The 19,536-nt window shown below is 43.0% G+C and overlaps 4 protein-coding genes and 1 non-coding gene across 5 annotated transcripts; 3 read left to right on the plus strand and 2 right to left on the minus strand.

The window, feature by feature from the left end:
* The first annotated feature begins 137 nt into the window (after positions 1-137).
* LOC9638628 lies at positions 138-1,070 on the plus strand. Its single transcript, XM_024682208.1, has 5 exons — positions 138-174; positions 275-340; positions 447-506; positions 563-652; positions 713-1,070. Exons 1-5 carry the CDS (start codon positions 152-154, stop codon positions 1,044-1,046), a joined length of 573 nt encoding a protein of 190 aa, XP_024537976.1. The 5' UTR covers positions 138-151; the 3' UTR covers positions 1,047-1,070.
* An 11,398-nt stretch (positions 1,071-12,468) lies between these two features.
* On the minus strand, positions 12,469-14,266 carry LOC9638812 (glutamate--cysteine ligase, chloroplastic). The gene is made up of 2 exons (XM_024682205.1): positions 14,174-14,266; positions 12,469-14,125 (listed from the first exon to the last, which is right to left on the minus strand). The coding sequence occupies exon 2, from the start codon at positions 14,115-14,117 to the stop codon at positions 12,606-12,608; it is 1,512 nt and encodes a 503-aa protein (XP_024537973.1). The 5' UTR covers positions 14,118-14,125; positions 14,174-14,266; the 3' UTR covers positions 12,469-12,605.
* Positions 14,267-15,006: 740 nt separating this feature from the next.
* LOC9638813 (GDSL esterase/lipase At4g01130) lies at positions 15,007-17,055 on the plus strand. The gene is made up of 5 exons (XM_002976999.2): positions 15,007-15,422; positions 15,923-16,108; positions 16,173-16,339; positions 16,403-16,676; positions 16,744-17,055. Exons 1-5 carry the CDS (start codon positions 15,029-15,031, stop codon positions 16,998-17,000), a joined length of 1,278 nt encoding a protein of 425 aa, XP_002977045.2. The 5' UTR covers positions 15,007-15,028; the 3' UTR covers positions 17,001-17,055.
* Positions 17,017-19,397, minus strand: LOC9638630 (diacylglycerol kinase 7). The gene is made up of 11 exons (XM_024682206.1): positions 18,891-19,397; positions 18,642-18,764; positions 18,448-18,585; positions 18,309-18,397; positions 18,157-18,247; positions 18,038-18,098; positions 17,902-17,984; positions 17,697-17,848; positions 17,539-17,626; positions 17,368-17,484; positions 17,017-17,312 (listed from the first exon to the last, which is right to left on the minus strand). The coding sequence occupies exons 1-11, from the start codon at positions 19,209-19,211 to the stop codon at positions 17,151-17,153; spliced, it is 1,425 nt and encodes a 474-aa protein (XP_024537974.1). The 5' UTR covers positions 19,212-19,397; the 3' UTR covers positions 17,017-17,150.
* Positions 19,398-19,442: 45 nt separating this feature from the next.
* TRNAS-UGA lies at positions 19,443-19,524 on the plus strand. Its single transcript has one exon. It is a non-coding gene; the product is annotated as a tRNA-Ser (tRNA).
* Positions 19,525-19,536: the final 12 nt, after the last annotated feature.

The following is a 19,536-nucleotide window of genomic DNA, read 5'->3' on the forward strand; positions in this document are numbered from 1 at the left end:
CCCTCCTTCCTTACGACAGTAGCTATATCCCAGCCGTCCATCGAACGGCCCTCCTCCCTTCAAATATTTTGAGTGAGTGAGCGGCAATTCACAAGAACGCGTCGCTCTCCTCTCCATTCCATTGCGCTAGGGTTTCTTGCGACGCGACGCGATGGCGGACGACAATGCGCCAAGGTGAGATTTCTTGTCTAGCGCTGCTCGCAGGCATCGGCAGCCATGCGGTGATGGATCGATGCGTGTTTTTCTTGATCGAAAAATATTTTGGTGATTCCAGGCGACGACGGAGGGGATCGCAGGCTGGAGCCGAGCTTCCTGAGCTTCAGGATGAGCATCACCGCAAGTAATTCTCTTTCCTTTCTAGCCTGGACAGTAGAGCGGGATATAGCGATTGTGTTTTTTTGTGTGTGTGTGTGTGTGTGTGATCGATTGAATTGTCGTGTTTCCAGACGGGGAAGGAAGAGATCGCATGGAGACGAGCTTCGAAACGAGGAGCCTCACGGGAACAGGTAAATCTAGTTTCTTTCTCACTTCGAAAGTTTTGATGTGTCTTTCTTTCTTATAGAGGGAATGACCATGACGTACCAATATGCCGACGACGAGCAGCGACTCATGAGCTTGGGCTGCAAGAGGACGACGCAATCCACCCCATGAGGTAATCTCCCAGTTCTTCCTGCTTGAAATCCTAATCTCCTCCTGTGAAATCCTGGACCAGAGGACGAAATCCAGTCACGTTTCAAAAGCATCTCACGGCATCGGATGTGGATGTGGACCTGAATCGGTTGGTGATACCAAAACACTCTCGACGATTCTTCATGGAGGCGGGAGATGAAGCCATCCTAGGTCGGGGGGGCATTCTCTGCAGGAAGCTCAAAGTGCAGCGTGGAGATCTCCAGTGGAGGTTGGAGACTCGTTTCCTCTTTCCCGGATCCTTCTACCTCCTTGGCTGGAACAATGTGATAGAAAGCTTGTCCCTTCAGGCTAATCAAACTGTGACGTTCGAGAAGATCCAGAGGTACCAGTTCACACTCGATGTAGCAGATCACTAGGAAGAAATGAAAGAAACAAATCAACATTCGGTTAACTTCCTAGGATAATCTTCCAGTGCAATGCTCCTCCCTCGCATCCAAGCCGAGAACCTTTGTGTTGACTCAAGGATCGAGACTGGCAGCCTCACATTGTCTTTGTGGCGATTCTCCTGTCTTGCAGAAAAGGAACAAATCCTGGATGATTTCTGACGATCAAGAAGCTCTCCAGAGAGCAAACGACGCTCCACTGCCTGCTTGAGATCACAGTGATCTTTGTGGTCAGCATGCATGCGCCAAGAACAGTGCTTTCAAGTAGAAATTATTTCAAGCGATAGTCGCCGTTCATTGCTTATTGACCAGCAACCCGTTGACTTACTGTAAGTAATACCCTACCCTAACTTTAGGGCCAATGGAGCTTCTTGGCTGGATGCTGTGGGATATCTTCCGCCATTTCGATCTCCAAACTCTTCTTCGTGCCAGGCTCGTGTGCAAAGAATGGGATTCTCTCATCTCCCACAACTTCTCCAGGTTTTATGGCGATCAGCCAGCAGTCATGGCGTTGTTTACAAGCACTACGGAGGTATGGTTCCCGTTCTCCAAATCACAGCCTAGCTTGAAATTAAACGTTGGGTACGATCAAATATATCGCTCGTTGCCTGCTGCCTGGGTATCAAATGGATTGATAGCCGGATGGTTGTCAAAAAGCCCTTCTGATCTATTCGTATGGAACCCTTTGACCAACCGGCGAAAGATTTTCCCCAACAAAGAGACTCTCGAAGAAGAGTTTATAGTGGATCCAGTCACACGGAATTACAACCTGTGGGTTTACCAGTATATGGGTGACAATGCCCTTCTTTATGAATCTCAGACGGGAGAATGGTCAAAGATCAAGAAAAGATATCCGGGCTGGAACGTTAAGTATATGGTTCATTGTGATTTAAGCAATTTGAGTATCTGGGATGTCGAGTGCAACCCGATGAGACGGGTTGCAAATCTACCTTTGCGCAATGAATGGATGACACGTTTTTATGAGGAGAGAAATTATCCCTCCCTTTGTGATAGCAACTTTGTGGGGAATATGGTAATTTGCAGCTTTATGTTCCATGGATTTTACGCAGCATATGACTTGGTTCATGGCATTTGGGACACTTTCCTAACAGTGGAACTAGAGTGTGCTGATGGACAAGAAGTTTTTGTGCCAAGCTTGGACAAGCCTTGAAGTATTTACATTATGTTTAAATTTACACAAATAAAAACAGATAAGTTTATTTTAAATAATTTGATCTTTAGGATATACAATGCTTCCTGATTCTAAACAAACATCCCACGGTTCCTTTTTAACCAAACCTGTAACAAGACACGTAGCGCCAAATATATAGTAGCTCCTCTCTTGTTTCACTTCCCCTCATACAAACCCAGCAGCTTCTCCGCCGGTGTCACCCCGTTATCTCAGCTATGTCGTTGGGAAATCCAGCTTCCTTATACCCTCATCTTAACAGCCCGTCCCGGAACCCCTTTAGTCAACCATCTTTGAAACCGATTCCAGAGCTTCTTCGTCGGCAAGTGAGGCAGCAGCATTATCGTTGCTAGTCAACGATATCTTCCGCTCTATTTCCCTACAGCCGTGACCTCCAGGAGGAGTGGATTGATCCTCGCGGCTTTGTTTCCAACCTTTTCTGAAAAAAAATCCCACAGATTTTTGTTATTTACAGAGAAAGCGTGAGCATGGTAGACAAAGATAATACCTGTTTTGATGAGCTAAGGACACCATTGGTTTGTGGGAGCTCGGAGTCTTGCTGATGACATTTTGTCCACTGCTGAACTCCATAACTTTTGCAATTGAGGCCGACGACACTAGCAGTTGAGAAACTTCTCAAAGGCTCTGAAGAACTTTCCATTTCTTCTGCGTTCTTATTCAAAACCCAGAGTGCCTGATTGTAACCAAATCGGATGGGGAGTTCAAGAGATGCGTTTTTTCCAGACACTTACTGCTGCAAAGATGACGAAGCAGTGGGTCGAACAAGTGCTGAGCTCGTGTGCCCGTATTCCTGGCTCTTTCCTGGAGAGCTTGTCTTCTGCGCCTATTTGAAAAGCTCGCGCTTCGTCAGTGGAGCATCAGATCCAACTCTTTCCACGCTAATTGTTTTGAACAACGAAAACACAAAACGCAGACATATACAAGTCGAAAAGGAACTTAGTTACACTTCTGTACTTGTTTGAAAGTTTTCATTGTTTGAACCTGAACATATGTTTGCCAAAGTTGTACCACCTTGATGATGATCAACCCTTTTGATAAAGCATCAAAGTCATCCATATCCTGGTTCCAACCGATTGGCACGTTCTAGTAAATCAACAATGGAGATCACGTGCTCCACACTTGGAAGTTGGAAGTATTCCATCCCCTCGTCGGCCAAACCAGTTTAGCAGCAGGTGACGAGTCCGGTTTAACTTTTCGAACAGATCAAACACTGAGTCCCTGTCCCCTTGATGGCTGTACCCTGCGATCAGTGCGCTGCAGGAATCGGGCTTTACTCCCTGGAGGCTCATACTTGGGAAATCTTGCAAGGCGAGCTCGATGTTGCCACTCTCGTAATCGATCCTGATGTTCCATGAAACGACGTCTTTGATCAAGATCTTGTGAAAAACCCGACATCATCAGCCAAACTCCGTATGTAGAGGCTAAACAGGTCAGATGAAACACTTTGCGTACAAATCAATGAGACTGTTGGAGACGAAAACGCTGGAAGAAATCCCTGTCCCTGTTGTTCTTGCGAACTGCGAGTAAATCTCTCCGCCCCTATCCAGCGATCCCAGATTCAAGCATCGAGCACGGCCATCACAGTCCGAGCATTCCATCTTCCAAGAGCATAAGCCCACAGAGCTCTAATGCTACCTCGTCTTCCCCTCCTAGCAAGCAGGCTCTAGAGGTTTTCCAGGCGGCCAAGTGGGGAAGAAAGGACGTGGTTTTGTGGAGTGCGATGATAAGCGCCGCTCTCACGCTGCCACTTCTTCCATAGAAATCCACCAGGGCGCTGGCCACGAAGCCGTCCACCAAGAATCCACCGCTCTGAGGAGCCAAGCAAGCCCCTCTCCCCTGGAAGAAATATTTCACCCCTTTTCTCTAGCGGCCAGCGAAGAACAGGAGACCTGTGACGAAGCTCCGGCCGTTTGGATCCATCCCCTCGGCGTACAAACGCGAGAATGTGGCTGGCCACACCGCGCGTTGATGCAGTTCCACGACGCCACAGTGCCGGCGACGCCTCGTCCATCCTGCCCCAATCACTTGATGTTCTTCAGGAGAGCCATCCAGCTGGATTTTGCCGGTGGGTTTAGAGTTTATGGCATGATTTCATATGTGGCATTACTTTCTTCACCGTCTTGCACACTTCTTGAACCTGGGAGAGCGAGTGCTGGTATCTTTTGCCTGCCTGGTTTAGAGTTTATGGCGGGAGAGTAGAGTGAAGCTAAACGTGATAACTTGATCGATGGCTGCTGCAAGGCGTCGATGGTGGAGTTTTTCAAGACGATGAGCTCCGGCAGTGGCTGTGTTCCAGACGTGGTGAATTTTAACAGCTTGCGCAAGGGGCTGTGCTCGACCGAGAGGATGAGCAAGGCTTTCGTGCTCTTTGAGTACATGTCCAAGGCTGGTTGCTAAGCAATAGCACTCTTCTCCACGGGCTTTGCAAGGCCGGGAGGACAAGATGGTCTTATACTTTCTTTGTTACCGGGCTTTGCAAGGCAAACCGGGTGGCCGAGGCTTTAGCGGGATTCTCTGCAAGAAAGGTCAGAGATGTTGCTCGTCGAGATGGTGGGGAGATGCTTCGGTCACAAAAGTGTCACTGTGGAGGAAGGCCAGATCACTGTTCGATGCTTTTGAGCTCTTTGCGTTTCTTATAGAGCTCCATCAACTTTGGTAACAGTCACCCCTGGGTTTATTGATTAATCTTTTGTACTTTTTTCTCCCAGGTTCAAGAAGTGTTCAAGATGGTGAAGAATTTAATGTTACGAGTAAATTTTTTATTTTATTTTAATCACTTAACCACTCCTTAGACCTCTTTTTCACAACTTCAAGTGTTGAGTTTTTCAACACTTTGATCCATGTGGTATGCAAGTCCAAGAGGGGTGTGCTGCTGTTCCAGAGAACGAAAAGCATGGAGGACTTTTACTGCCCTCCAAACTTGGAAATGTACAACATCCTGGTGGACAGCCACTAGGCAGCTGGATGAGGCTCAGGAGCTCATGAAGGAGATGACCACCTACAGCCTACCTTCAGAGGTGACTTGATCGCGCCTGTGACCTGCTGGAAGAGTTGAGCCAGGAGGAGCTTTCCCAGATTCCTTGACAGACATCTCCATCTGCAACGCTCTGAGCACAGCCAGTGAGTTGACTACGCTCTGAGCCACCTAGAGACAATGAAAGCTACAGGATCGACGCTGGACGTTTGTGGCGAGATGGTCACTGCAAAATGCACACTGGAACATACGTCACTGTGTAGGCTGCAATCTTTCAGGAGATGGTGAAGAGTGCTGTCGTCCCAGACAGAGTCTTGTACCATCTTGTATCACTCGCTTAGCTGCTTAACTCAAGTGACTATGTGATGCACAAGATCACCGTGCAAGGCAAGGAAGGCCAAGGATGCTTGAGATCTCGTGGAGAGGGACGGCTTCCCAGCCAATGCCCATATCAATGTGGTGAGTGACCTATTACATTTTTTATAATATTTAAGTATATTTTAGAGTAATTTTAATTTGGTTTGTAAGGTTTGTAAATAACATATATTACCACCTAGCATAATGCATGATATTTAACTTAAATATCACAAAACTTTTAACCAATTAGAAAAAAAAACACTTTTATTCATAAGCATTTTCTTTTTATATTTGAATCCTTATGGAAAATGACATGAATTCCTTTTATATTTAAACCCTTATAAATCATCTTTTGAGTCATTATCTTTATTTATTTATATTAAGCTCAAAATTTACATTTACAAAAGAGACAATCTTATTTTATAACATCACCCATCACTAGCTAAGAAACATATGTAAAAATTGTCATATTACTGGGTAGACATATGCACCAGCATAACGATAGAAGCAAGAGTCTAAGAATGTGAGGGAGACACTGTATGTCCATTGGTCAGCAGGGGGAGCCAGGATAGCCTTGGATGGCTCTTGCATGGGATCATGGGTGCATTGCAGGGACTAGCTACATGTCGTCCTCCATAGGACCGCCACCTTTGGAACTCAAATCAATCACGTGCATAAGCTATTATTAAAAGAGAATATCCAAGCATATTTCAGGACCTCAATTGAACTTTTCTCTTTTAATGCTACTTATCACTAATATAAACCACTCGTTTTGCCATTTTGATCTGCTCCGCCTCTAGAGCTTGATGGAAGAGAACTTGTTAGCAATGAATGAATCAAGTTGCTATATACCACAATCCCAGTGACAGAGACCAAGATGATTGCCCTGGTGCCAGCCATCACAGCGACTAGCATCACCACTCCATTGAATCAGGGTTTCATGCGCTCACTGCATTGTCATCGCTGCTGGGCAATTGCTTGTAAGTAGAGTAACTTCTGTGTGGGGTGACCAAAGGATCAAGATGCCCAAATTTATAGATAATGCTTGATATCTGGCAGAGCCAACTTGTTCAAGACGAGCTCCTACTCCTTGAGCTCGGCAGCAGCATGATCCTTAAACTCTTCCACCCAGATCTCGCACAGAGCCTGGGATTTTCCAGCACTTGCTCTCACACCTCCACCTCACCCTATTGGAAGCGCTCGACTTGATCCTGTCCACTCCATACTCGAGCCCGGAATCAATCTTGCCTCCACCACCCTCCTCAAAGCGTTCCTGCAACAGCAATAGCCACTGCCACAATGCTCGTCAAGGAACTTGGTAGCTTCCAAGTTAATTGAGTCCGGACCATGAGCAATCCAGCCACCTTGGCAATGAGCTCTTCATCCACACCACGAATCTCATGAACCGATTCAGTCACTTGAACGTGTGCTTTGGCAGCATGATCAAACTTACTTTGATTATTACTTCAATCGTTACTTTGATTCCTTGGTCCGTACTACTCTCTTGCAGAGGCATACTTTCCAAGGAATCAAAGTAATCTTCCAGGATCTTCTTATAAGAAACACATGTCCTGCGCCCCTCTCTTTCAAGCCTAGTAAATTAACCACACTCCTCATCTCCTCATCTGTGTTAATGCATTCATCACGATGTGCTGATCCATTCCCCACGAAACCCTTTCTGATCACAAATTTCTCTTTTGAGCAGATAACTCCTTACAAAACAAAACCACACACGGCTCCTTTCAAACCGTGTGACAAGATTTCGTGTGGAATCCAAGCAGCAGTATAACTGGATAACTGCAGTTCCACGTATAAGTGCGTCAAGGCAAACGCTAGCCAGCTCGCTTATGACAAGTTCCACCAGATGCAAAGGCATGGCCACGATCCCGATGGCATTGTTCTTGGCGGTCTCTGCAAGGCCCGAAACCTGGACAAGGCCAAGGAGATCCTTGATCAGCTCGGGAGAGTGGAGTGAACCTCAACGTGATAACTTACAGCATCGTGATCCAAGGCGTCGAGGGTGGACGAGACTCTGGAGATAGCGGTTTTCCAGACGTGGTGACTTTCAATAGCTTGCTCAAGGGGCTGTGCTTGCCTAGAGGATGAGCGACTTTCGTACTCTTAGAGTATACGTGATGAGGAAAGTAACCCCGCTCACTGCCACGTACAGACATTTGAACGAGCAGCTATGCAGAACCGTGATACTAGTCAAGTGTCGTGCAAAACTTTTGAGGAGATGATAATCTCGCAACCAAGTGCCGAGCTTTTCAACATGCTGTGTTCCAAAGAATGAAGAGCATGAAGGGGTTTTGCACACACAAAATTATGGTGAACAGCAGCTGATAGTGAAGGAGATGGCCAACTAGGCCTATCACCTCCCTCCCTCCATGAATTATGAAAAAGACATTAGTTATAAAAATTTATAAGTGAAATACTTTTAGAATGTACAAACTACCCTTCTTTTAGTACAACGTTTTGCAAATAAACCTTTATGACATAGAAAAAAAATCAAACATTATTTATTCCATAGTTATTTTATTGTTGAAAAGATGAAGTTTTTAATTTTGTTTTATATATTTATTTTTTTTAAATTTTTTTTAAAAATTCATATAATGAATCAATTAGAAAATTATTTAAAAAAATATTAAAACTTCATCTCAAGATATTTAGTTACTATTTTAAATTATATATATATATGTATATATATATATATATATATATATATATATATATATATATATATATATATATATATATATATATATATATATATATATATATATATATATATATATATATATATATCTGAATTTAGCATAATTTGCACTGATACTATCTCAATATTATCCTTTCATCTCTTTTAACCACTAGCTCTTTAAACATCTCAATCAAATAAAATTGTTGACAAATTTGCAATTGGGCCAAAGTTTAAAAGTTCATCCCTTCGATGCTCTACTCTCAAACGTAATGATTGATCATCCAAAGTAACAAAGCCTCCTGATTCAAAATTAGAAAGACAACTTCTCCATATATAAATAACAGCCTCTTTAAAATCACTTTTTGTTAATAGGTGGCAGCGTCTAACTCTGAAAAAACAACCCAAACTTCCAACTCTAGCAGTATAATATCCTGTTGTTGAACTAGCAACAAATCTTAACCATACCAAACTTATACACATACAATAATCCTCAAGACTTGTTTGTGTACGAAATGTTGTAATGCAGGTTTCATAAAATCCAGTGGAATAAGAGTGTGTTTTTCCAAAACAACTAAATAAAAATATAATAAAAAATACAAACATTAGGGATATATCAAATTTCATAACTATAGCCTATAGAATTAATATTAATCTTTGAGGGCTATATAAAGTCCAAGTAATAGGACAAAGGTTTTGACAATAAAGTCTATTTTTTATTTTTTCTGTCTATTTTCTGCAAAATAATATTTTATAGTAAAATCTATTTTTTATTGCTTAAAAAATTTAGAGTTTATCAAAATATTAGTGTCAATTAACAAAAGGTTAAAATTTTTAAAGAATTTCTTTCCCAAGTTAAATGCATTTTCTCAATGGTGAATGCCATTGAGAACTTTTATTTTATTATAATTGTTAAAGAGTTATTTTATGTAGCACACTTTATCTCTCTCCTCTTAAACAATTAGAAAAGGGCAATTGCTTGACGAGAGAGTTTTTAATGGTTAATTTTTCCCTATTTATCTATCAAGGTTCCAGTGATAGTATATTCAAATTTCATTTTATAATCACTTTTGTTACATTTTATTTTCTATTTTTCTTTAATTTTTTAATCTTAAATGGTGAGTCTAGTGTCTAAGAGCTTGATTGTATTGAGTCTCTTATTTATCTCATAGTGGCTAAACTATTTTATAATAGGCTATTTCCTTTTATCTACTTTTTATACTTGGATAAAGTCTTTTATAATATGCAATATTATAAAAGAATGCTTCCTTCATCGTTTCCTCTTTCACATTTCGTCTTTTATATTATTTTTTCCTCAATTTTTCTTGCTTCTTTTATTTGCTAAATGTTTTTAAAAAAATTACCTAAGAGGAGGGGGTAGAAGGGATGGATAGAAGTCCAGCCTCAATAATGGAGTTAGGATGAACAACAATTATAATAAACTAAAGATGAATAATATGAATTATGGAATGAGGATAATTGTGAAATGAGTTTTAATGGTGACAAAGTGAGGCTAAACAAATATTATTATGGAGTGAGAGGGAATATATATGGTGGAGTGAGGAGAAACATAATGAATCTAGACTAAAGTGGTATTTAAGAATTTTATTTTCTTTTAAGGAGGGGATAAGGAATATATTGTAAGAAGCAAACTCCCCAAAGTGTCATTAGCTAAAGGATCCTATAATTATAATTAAAATAATAAAGAGTTTAGACTAAATATATCTGAGGCTCAATATATTTAAAGCTAGATATATTCAAGGCCAGATATGTCTCAATCCAAATTTTAATACATATCATAGAGTGAAAGCCCAAAACACTTGTTTCCAAGGGTGAGGGGGAAGGGGAAGAAGGGGGAAAAAATGGAGGAGGTTGTGGGGTCTTTCAAAAGTATAATAGAGGTTAAAGATTTAGTCTTGAAAGAACTCTCAAAAGGTATTTTTAAAATATATTAAGGTCAGTGAGTATGGATTTGAGGGGTGCCAAGAAAACCTTTCAAGAAAGTGCTTAAAAATAACTCCACTCCCAAAAAGAAAATTAATTACAATGTTTTTAGTTACTATAGAGTGGTGCCCCATTTAAGTACCATAAGGCTTATTAATCTTTACTCTTATATAAGGGGCTTGGACCTTCCTTTTGGATTTAAGATGGAAATATTAAATTCAAAAGTTTACATTTGGTATTAAAAAGGGTTTATATTTAACTTTGTTAGTTAACTAGAGGAATGTTGATATTGATATCTAGTGGTCCAATTTGTTCTGCTAGATTAGATTAGAAAAGTAAAATGTTAAGAGAGTCTCTTAAGAGAGCTATGACTCTCAACTTCTATTCATGACTATAGTATATGTGATTTTCACCTTTTAGCCTTCACAAAAAAAGGGACTGATACATAAAATGATACAATTTAAAAAATAAAAGAATAAAAGCACAAAGCAACATTAGAATAGTTCTGAAGTATTTAACATCTCAATGCTAAGATTAATATGTAAAATAGTGCCAAATGGAATTTAACACTATTTTAGCATACTGGTGGAGCAGAAAGCTAGACTATGCCTTAAGTTAATCGCCCATGCTCAACTTACCCACTATTTGTAGTATATATTTGGAACCCTTTATAACCCCCACCCCACCACAATGTGAACTTGTAGAAAAGTATAGTAAATTATAAATAACCAAAGAAAATGAGTTAAGAGATGGTTTATTACGATTTAAAAATATAAGGAAAAAAAGAGTGTACCTCTTTGTTTTGGACATTTGGGGTTAAAAGTTTTTGGGTTTGAGTAATATTAGGTTTTGAGTAGTATTAAGTTGAATGACCTCCCAGAAAGTTTAAATTCAGAAACTTTGGAAAATTAACTATATAGAAAGTTCAAATTTAAGAATTTACTCTTTGGCAAACTATAACCAAAGCAAATGTAGTTAGATAAACAAAGTAAGATGGAATATTGAAAAGGGAAAATATGGTTAGATAAGCAAGGTAAACTAGGAAATTGCAAAAGAAAAATTTATGGCTAAAACAAGCTTTTTATATGTGATGCTAGACAAGGTGTCAAACTTTTTATATATAATGCTGGACAAAGACAAAATAGTGAGTATAAGTTAGCAATGGTCACTTGAAAGGAAGATACATAGATATGTTTTGTTGTTCATTTAAGTTAACAATGGTTTCAAAGGTTGATTTAGAAATTTCCTATAACACTATTTTGTGGATTGCAATTCCCCACAAAGTCCCTTACTTTAGATCAACATTATGATTTCAATGTTTGATTTGAATGGTTAGCAATTGCACACCCCCTGGAGTTCACTATAGTCAAATATATTGACTTAGGCATATGCACTTTACTTTAGATAACATGGTATACTTAGGGGTGAAAGTAAGTATGTACCTAGGGTAAATCCAATTCTTATAGGGCAAGTAAGTAAAAAATCTTTCAATCTCACTTATGATTCTCTTTTTTAAGTATTTAGAATTTTTCTAGTTGAATAGGAGGTTTTAGAAACCAAGCTAACTTTTTGTATAGATATTAATTTTAATCTATGTAATAATTCTTACATGGCAGAGTAATTAAACTTTTAATCTCACTAATGATTCTCTAGTATTTAAAAGAGATTTTTCTAGTGGAGTAAGTGGTTTTAGAAACCAAGATTACTTTTCATTTCTTATGGAGTACATATACACTAATGCTGCTTCTATGGTATGCCAAGTGTGAGCTTTTGAATTTAGATAATATATTTAAAGGTAAACTCAAATGCAAAGAGTGAACTCCCCAAGTTGCAAATAAAGTTGTAGGCCGGTAAGAGATTTAAGAAACCAAACTTCTCATTTCTTAAAGTACATGGTGTAGATATTAATTTTTCTTCTATGTTATATACCAATTGGTGAACTTTTGAACTTGGACATTTTAAGGGTAAACTCAAAAAGCCTGAACACGAACTAGAAGTTGTAGGCTGGTTTATTGGGATTTGTAGTTCGTTTGAAGCTTATATCATGGTTAACAACAATGTCTTACAGGGCAAGTTTTTGTGGTAGCTTTGGAATATATATCATGGTTAACAACAATGTTTTCCAGATGAGTTAAGTTTTTGTGGTGGTGTGTAATAGCCCAAAAAAAGTTCCAGATGTTCCAAAGATTTCTATTTTGATGATAGTTTTGGCACATTTAAGGATAAATCTAGCATCATGATTTTATTTGATCATACAGAAAAAGGAAAGCTAGTCAGTCATCACAACTCCTTCCTTTTCTTTCTGGTCACAAATTTCTCAGAACTCCTTGCACACACGGTTCGTAATTAGCACTAGTAGAGTAGCTCCTGGAAAACTGGATCCACGCTCTTGTTCCACTTCCCCTCATACAGACTCAACAGCTTCTCTGCCGGTGTCACCCCCGTTCTCACAATCTCAGCAATGTCGTTGAGAAATCCAGCCTCCTTGTAGCCTCGTCTTTGCAGCCCATCCCTGGCCAGCTTAAAAACCTCCTGCGCTACGTGCTTGAGCTGCCCGTCCCGGAACGGCGTGCTTAATCCCAGCCTCGGAACTTTGCTTCTCAGCATCGCCCTCTCCCCCTCCGTCCAGCCCTCCACCATCTTGGACGCCGATTCCAGAGCTTCTTCGTCGTACAAAATCCCCACCCAGAAGGCTGGGAGAGCGCACAGCCTCTTCCACGGCCCCCCGTCAGCCCCTCTCATCTCCAAGTATCTCTTGAGCCTGACCTCTGGAAAGATGGTTGTCAAGTGGTTCTCCCAGTCGTTGAGCGTCGGGAGCTCGCCGGGGAGATTGGAGAGCCTGCCGGCGAGGAAATCCTTGAACGACTGCCCCGTGCAATCCACGTACCTCTTGTCCCTGTACACGAAGTACATGGGCACCTCGAGAGCGTACTCCACGTACCTCTCGAACGAGAAACCATCCTGGAAGACGAACGGGAGATCGCCTGTCCTGTTTCTATCCACGTCCGTCCAGATGTGGCTCCGGTAGCTCACGAAACCATTGGGAACGCCCTCCTTGAACGGCGAGTTCGCAAACACCGCAGTGGCGATCGGTTGCAGCGCCAGTCCCACTCTAAACTTCTTCACCATGTCCTCCTCGGACGAGAAGTCGAGATTCACCTGAACTGTGCACGTCCGGAACATCATGTCCAAGCCCAAGCTGCCAACTTTCGGCATGTAGTTCTTCATGATCTGGTACCTCCCTTTGGGCATCACTGGGATCTTCTCCACCGGCCACTTTGGCTGGAATCCCATCCCCATGAAGCCCAGTCCCATCTCCTCGGCCACCGCTTTCACCTGGTAGAGATGGGAGTTTACCTCGGCACACGTCTGGTGGAGAGTTTCCAGTGGAGCACCGCTGAGCTCGAACTGGCCACCCGGTTCCAGCGAGATGCTTTGCCCGTCCTGCTTGAGACCGATGATCTTGTCTCCCTCCATCACCCTCTGCCAGTTGAATCGCTCCGCCAGACCTTCCAGCAGCTGCGCGATCTGGTCGTAGTCGATGGGCTCCAGACTGCTCATCCGGAATCCAAACTTCTCGTGCTCGGTGCCGATCCTCCACTTGGACTTTGGCTTGCATCCCGACGCCAGGTAATCCACCAGGTCGAGCTTCGTCAGAGGCTCTGCCTTCACGGCGGTCTCTTCCGCTGGCGGGCTGGCGGCGACGATGCCGAGCTTCCTCCTCTCGCGGACGCGGCCACGGAATATCGGCGAGAGATCTAGCAGCGCTGCCCGGTGCCCCTGCCACTGCCTCTCACCTCCCGGAGCTCGCGACAGCGCTGATCTCTCCATAATATCGAGCGCGCTCCACGAAACGGCGGCCATTCCTGGAGCTGCGAGAGGAAATGTGAGAAGCCTATCGATCGAATGCTAGCACATACCTGAGGATTCCCCGCCTCCGCCGAGCCGCGCTCTCCGTTCTTGCGAAGCTCGAGGCTGCCCTAGCTTGAGCGCTTCCGGTCGTCGGATGCCAGCCGTTGGATCAAGTATCTAACAAGGAAGGTTATTTCGAGTGGGAATCTAACGAGAGGAAGGGTCGTCGTTTCTTCCTGCCCTTTTTCTCGGTTGATACAAGTGGTCCTACCGCTTACGTGGCATGTTTGCGTGTATGCCACGTGGCGCCAAGTCACCATAAGCTAGAACATAGTGATCTTTAATACTTTTTCTACTGTCAAGAGATCCCACCATTGCTGACAAGCATATTCCTCGTTTTCGTTCAATTCGCAGCAACACACTCGCGTTCTCTGGCAAAAGTTCCGCAAGGCGTCAATGGGCGAACTATTCAAGTGTCACAATTTGTCCACAGAGAAGCCAGTGAAGAGAGCTGCCGAGAGACAAACTCTGGGCTTTTCGATCTCTCTCGGATCTGGCTGTATGGCAGCACGAGTTCGGTGCAAACTGAGCTCTCAAATTCATTGTTTCCGGTTGGCATCCAAAGAAATGCTAATACAATAATAATACTATCAAAATATAATTCTAACAAACCAACCGAAAGAATAACGATGAGAGAAAGAGCGTTACAAACACCTTTTATGCACATTATATTAATAATCCTACGTGTTCTGGAATCAAACCGCACACATACAAACATTGACAGCGATTTAGCAACAGGTTTTGAATAAATTTACGCGGAAGAACGGTGGTTCAAAGCTGTATATAATTCATGAAGCTTTTTAAAGCCTTTTCTTGGTCGAGCCAAAGGAGTGTAGTCCTTCCTGTAAGAAGAAGAAGAAGAAATGGCTGCTTTTCCTTCTTTGGTACTGGTGCCTGCAAATGTTCCCTCTCTTTTGCTGCTCCTGCTCCTGCTCACAAATTCTCTGCTAAATTCCAATGCCGCTGCCACTCTGACTTGCCCCGTGGGGATTTTCAGCTTTGGAGACTCTCTCGCCGACACTGGGAATTACGCAGCTGCGTTTCCAGATCCACCAGCGCCTTCTACATCCTCGAGTTCCTCCTCCGCAATCCAAGTTCTATCACCGCAGAGTTCCAGAGTCCACAATTTCTTCAATTATCTCGACATTCGTGCAGCCTACGATGGTGCCAAGCTCGACATGGAATTCGAATCCAGCAAGGCCGCGACCAAGCTGCCATTCCGGGCCAGCAATGGTCGCCTCGTCATCGATTTCATAGGTAACCTCTTTGACAAACTTTGCAGATTCTCTCTAAATTTTCTATGTTTCCTTTTCTCGTCCCGACTTTCTTGGCATTTAGAAAACTCGCGAGAGATCCTTTCTGCAGTAGAAACGTACGTAGACATTTTGTTCTTGTAGCATCCATATGGTACGTTAAAGTTTTTGTTTAGGTGGTGGTCGTGGTGGTCCAAACTTCATGCAAGTTTTGCTTGAATTGCCTGCCTGGCAAACTCCATGCATCAACTAAAAAAATGTCAGAGAAAAATATCCGCAAACCATGAAGCTTAGGTAGAACCTTTGTTTCGTAGCTACACAAAGTGCCTGACAGCAAGTTTCCTAGTGTGAATTTTTTGATCAATCAATCGCTAGCTATACTTCGAGGGAAAAAGCTTGCTTTTTTTTCTTTACTTTTCACTCCTTTATACCTGTTTTTTTCTTTTTAAAAAAATAATTTTCTTGATTGCTAACATATTTTTTTATTTGGCGTTGTTTGTGTAGCTCAAGCGTTCCGTGCTCCTTTCCTAGCTCCATATTTTCAAAACGTTTTGCCAGACTATACAAACGGTGTCAACTTTGCATTTTCTTCTTCAACAGCTCGCAATACTTCCATCTCTGTTCCTTTTTACCTCTACAGGCAAGTCAATCACTACATTTATTTAAAAGGAAACATATATAATGCCCAAGGTAAAACGAGAAATTCTGTCTGTTTTTCTACGTTTTCCTCCCCTTTTTTGTTTAATTATTACAGGAGGTGCCAGCTTACCACCATTTAGCATCTTCTCCACAGCCCTCCACTGGATCTCAATCGGTATCAACGATTTCTATCAGAACTATATGGTCAATAATTTGAGTGTTTCTGACGTCAAGAACAAGGTGGTTCCTGATGCAGTGCATGCAGTCTCGGAAGCTGTCCAGGTAAACAAAATCAAAAGACAAAACCAAATTATTTCTTAAGAAAAAGGTGTAACCTCTCTTTAGAGACTATATGGATTTGGAGCGAGGACTTTCATGGTGATGAACATTCCAGCAGTTGGCTGCCTTCCAGCTTTCCTCAGCAAATTCGGCACCGCAAACCCGGGTGACTACGATTCCCTGGGATGCCTTAAGAATCACAACGATGCTGCGAAAGCTTACGCTTCACAGCTCCGCGTGGCTCTATCAAATCTCAGGCTAACTCTCCCGCAGGCTTTCATCATGTATGGAGATTATTATCAAGTCCACTTAGATGCAGTCACAAATCCAACACAATACGGTAATTTCTAAGTATTATCTTATTTTTTCCACAATATTAATTAATTTGTATGTTTTTTTTAATGTAGGACTGCATCCCAATGGTACCTTAACTGCATGTTGTGGAGGCGGAGGAAAGTATAATGTTCCAGTATCTCCATGTATCAGTTCCACTCCAGTGTGTGAAGATCCCCAAGCTTATATAAGTTGGGATGGCCTCCATTTTTGCGAGAGCTTTAATAGAGCGGTCGCGCTAACGTTCCTCCATGGCGATTATGTGGAGCCGTGGCCCAATTCCAACCTCACTGCGGCGTGCAGCTTAGACTTTAGCAAATTCTATTCTTAATATGTAATAATTCATATATTTAACATTGCGATTTAATGATCTAAATTATGAATTATATACCAGAATAAACCAGTTTATAGCTATTGACGTTATCGAAGGAAAGATGGCGCCCTCCCAGCGACTAAGAATCAGTAAAGCTTGCAACACTTATCACGTAGCCTTAAGCATTGTGGATGGAATGGAAACCCTGCCAATCTCTACAATCACAGGCTTCCCATTCGGGTCTAGCGGATGCTTCCACGGCTCTCCATCCAGCTGCATATAAGCTCGATCGCGTTTCTCGCCATGGAGCTCCAGCCGGATAGCTTGAGCCTGCCAAGCCGTGTCAAAACATATATCCAAAAGTTCTACACGAACTTTCACAAACCTGAGCAAGACGAACAGCTTTAAGGAGGCTGACCATCACCAGAGACGTGTGCCAGCCATCTCGCAAGCCAAAGATTTCCAGATATCCATCGTTGGGCTTGGCCTCGACAAATCCTTTCTGGAGAAGAACAAAACTAAAACTTTAAAGACGATGTCCAATGGAGTAGTCTACCTTTTGCATATTCTCCGGCTTTGGATGTCCCCACGGGTTTCTTCCGCCGGCATAGCTCTGCAAGTTCAGTATCACCACTGCTCGAACGCTACAGAGAAGATACGAACCACATCACATCATCTCATTTCCCTCTGCCGCACACTTCTGTTTCGGTTTACCTCGACGGAACATCAACTTCTTCCCACCCGTCGTCTCCGTGTTTCTTCCTCACGGACAGACGAAGAACGGTGCTCACGCCTCGCGCCCGAGGATTAGTAGATAATGAAGTGCAAAACCAGCCTTGCCAGCAACTATACCCCGAGTAAATCATCTGGAGGACAATCCAAACAGTCTGAGAAACGGTCAGGAATTACAATCAAAGACCTTGTTAGCAATCGGTCCTCGAGCAAGCCACGGCATTCTATTCCGCAGCTCATGGAATCCGTATGCAACTTGCGCATCCATTCCTGTGGAAAAAAACAAAACAAGAGTCACAACAACCAAACCGTGCAACAAGTACCTAAGCTAAAATAATTGTAGAAGACTCCTTCAAACGACGCTGAGTATTCGTCCTGTTCTCCCTGAAAGCACGCGGCTTTAGATGTACAAGAGCGAAAGTAAGAAAATATATTTTTTTGCCTCGGTGGAAAGAGGTATATGTTGCTGCGGTTTCAATGCGTGCGGCCACTTTATAGGTTTTTCGGTGGACGTTCTAATGCTCACTTTCCAACTGCGGAAGCGATCGACACGAGAAACATACATAAGACAGAAAAAAAGATTGAAGCACTCACCAGTCTAAAGGTTGAGGAGTTGAGCCATCCGTTGCTTTCAAGAGCCAGTCCTTAACGGCAGCTCTTCCTTTGGACGTAAAAGAAGCACCCTGCAGCAAAGAAGTTGTAAACTTGGACAAAAACGAAGGAAAAAACTCACCCATCCAAAGCTCCGTGCGAGATCATTGCCAGTTCCAAGCGGAATAACCCCAACGGGAGGACACGGTCCACGATGCTCCAAGTGAAGCTCTGCCAGGCTTCCAAGGACCCAGCCCACGGTGCCATCGCCTCCAGCAACCTGTGGAGGAACATATAGCTCAGAAAACAAAGTGAAAGTTTCTCCATCCATCATACGAGAATTCGAAGACGTTCTCGTGTGAGCCTTGCGCATTGATCGCCGTTTTCCGCAAGAGCATCCAGGCACCCCAAACCATGACGAACGAAATCTGTTGGTTTTGTCTCGTTGAGATCAAACACCTGGAATGCACAAGAGAGCAATGAGAAGAAACAAAAAAAAAAAAAAAAAGGAAAAGATCGCTTTCTCTCACGTATCCCCAGAAAGAACTAAGAGAGAAAAAGAGAAACCTTAGCTTCCAATAGTACCTGTTCTGGACTGATGAGATCTCTCAAATGGCCGGCAAGGGCAGGCCCAAGGCGGCCACCACTCTTGGAATTGACGAACACAATGAGCGGGCTGGAAGGGGCTGCGTGATCCTCTTGCCGATCGCTCAAAGCACTGGCGCCCTCGACATAGCCACCGCCGCTGGTAGCCACGGCATTGCACATCGCCTTGCGGAGATACTCGGGGATCAAGACCCGGCCCTTGAGCAGCACCGTCCTGCCCTTCTTCTTGGGGACGATGAGGTCCAAGATCCCCTTACCGCCATGCCCCGCGCCCGATGGCGCCGATCCATTGGAATCCATGGCGCGCTAGCGCGATCGCTGCGCCAAGAGGCGACGATCTTACCCCAGATTGCCCGAAATATCGATGAAGAAGAGCTGCTGCTATCTATCGCTACAATCCCTCATTGCGAAGCAGCGCTGCCCGCACAGCCAGCAAGAGTGGACGAAAATATTCCCAGAGGAGATTCCATCGTAGTAAATTCTTCTAGGTCGTACTAATTTCTAGCTGCCATGAAAAACATTATAGTCAAAGTCAACATGTCCGAGTGGTTAAGGAGATAGACTTGAAATCTATTGGGTTTCACCCGCGCAGGTTCGAACCCTGCTGTTGACGATTACCTTTATA

Source organism: Selaginella moellendorffii, unplaced genomic scaffold (genome assembly GCF_000143415.4).
Source record: "Selaginella moellendorffii unplaced genomic scaffold, v1.0 SELMOscaffold_33, whole genome shotgun sequence".
Lineage (NCBI taxonomy): Eukaryota > Viridiplantae > Streptophyta > Lycopodiopsida > Selaginellales > Selaginellaceae > Selaginella > Selaginella moellendorffii.

Coding starts and splice junctions, on each gene's coding strand:
- LOC9638813 (XM_002976999.2), top strand. CDS start 15,029: ATGGCTGCTTTTCCTTCTTTGGTACTGGTGCCTGCAAATGTTCCCTCT. Junction 16,109..16,172: donor AAACATATATAATGCCCAAG/GTAAAACGAGAA, acceptor TAATTATTACAG/GAGGTGCCAGCTTACCACCA. Junction 16,677..16,743: donor CACAAATCCAACACAATACG/GTAATTTCTAAG, acceptor TTTTTAATGTAG/GACTGCATCCCAATGGTACC.
- LOC9638812 (XM_024682205.1), bottom strand. CDS start 14,117: ATGGCCGCCGTTTCGTGGAGCGCGCTCGATATTATGGAGAGATCAGCG.
- LOC9638628 (XM_024682208.1), top strand. CDS start 152: ATGGCGGACGACAATGCGCCAAG. Junction 341..446: donor CAGGATGAGCATCACCGCAA/GTAATTCTCTTT, acceptor TCGTGTTTCCAG/ACGGGGAAGGAAGAGATCGC. Junction 653..712: donor GACGCAATCCACCCCATGAG/GTAATCTCCCAG, acceptor ATCCTGGACCAG/AGGACGAAATCCAGTCACGT.
- LOC9638630 (XM_024682206.1), bottom strand. CDS start 19,211: ATGGATTCCAATGGATCGGCGCCATCGGGCGCGGGGCATGGCGGTAAG. Junction 18,099..18,156: donor ATATACCTCTTTCCACCGAG/GCAAAAAAATAT, acceptor GCGTGCTTTCAG/GGAGAACAGGACGAATACTC. Junction 17,627..17,696: donor GAAGTTGATGTTCCGTCGAG/GTAAACCGAAAC, acceptor TCTTCTCTGTAG/CGTTCGAGCAGTGGTGATAC.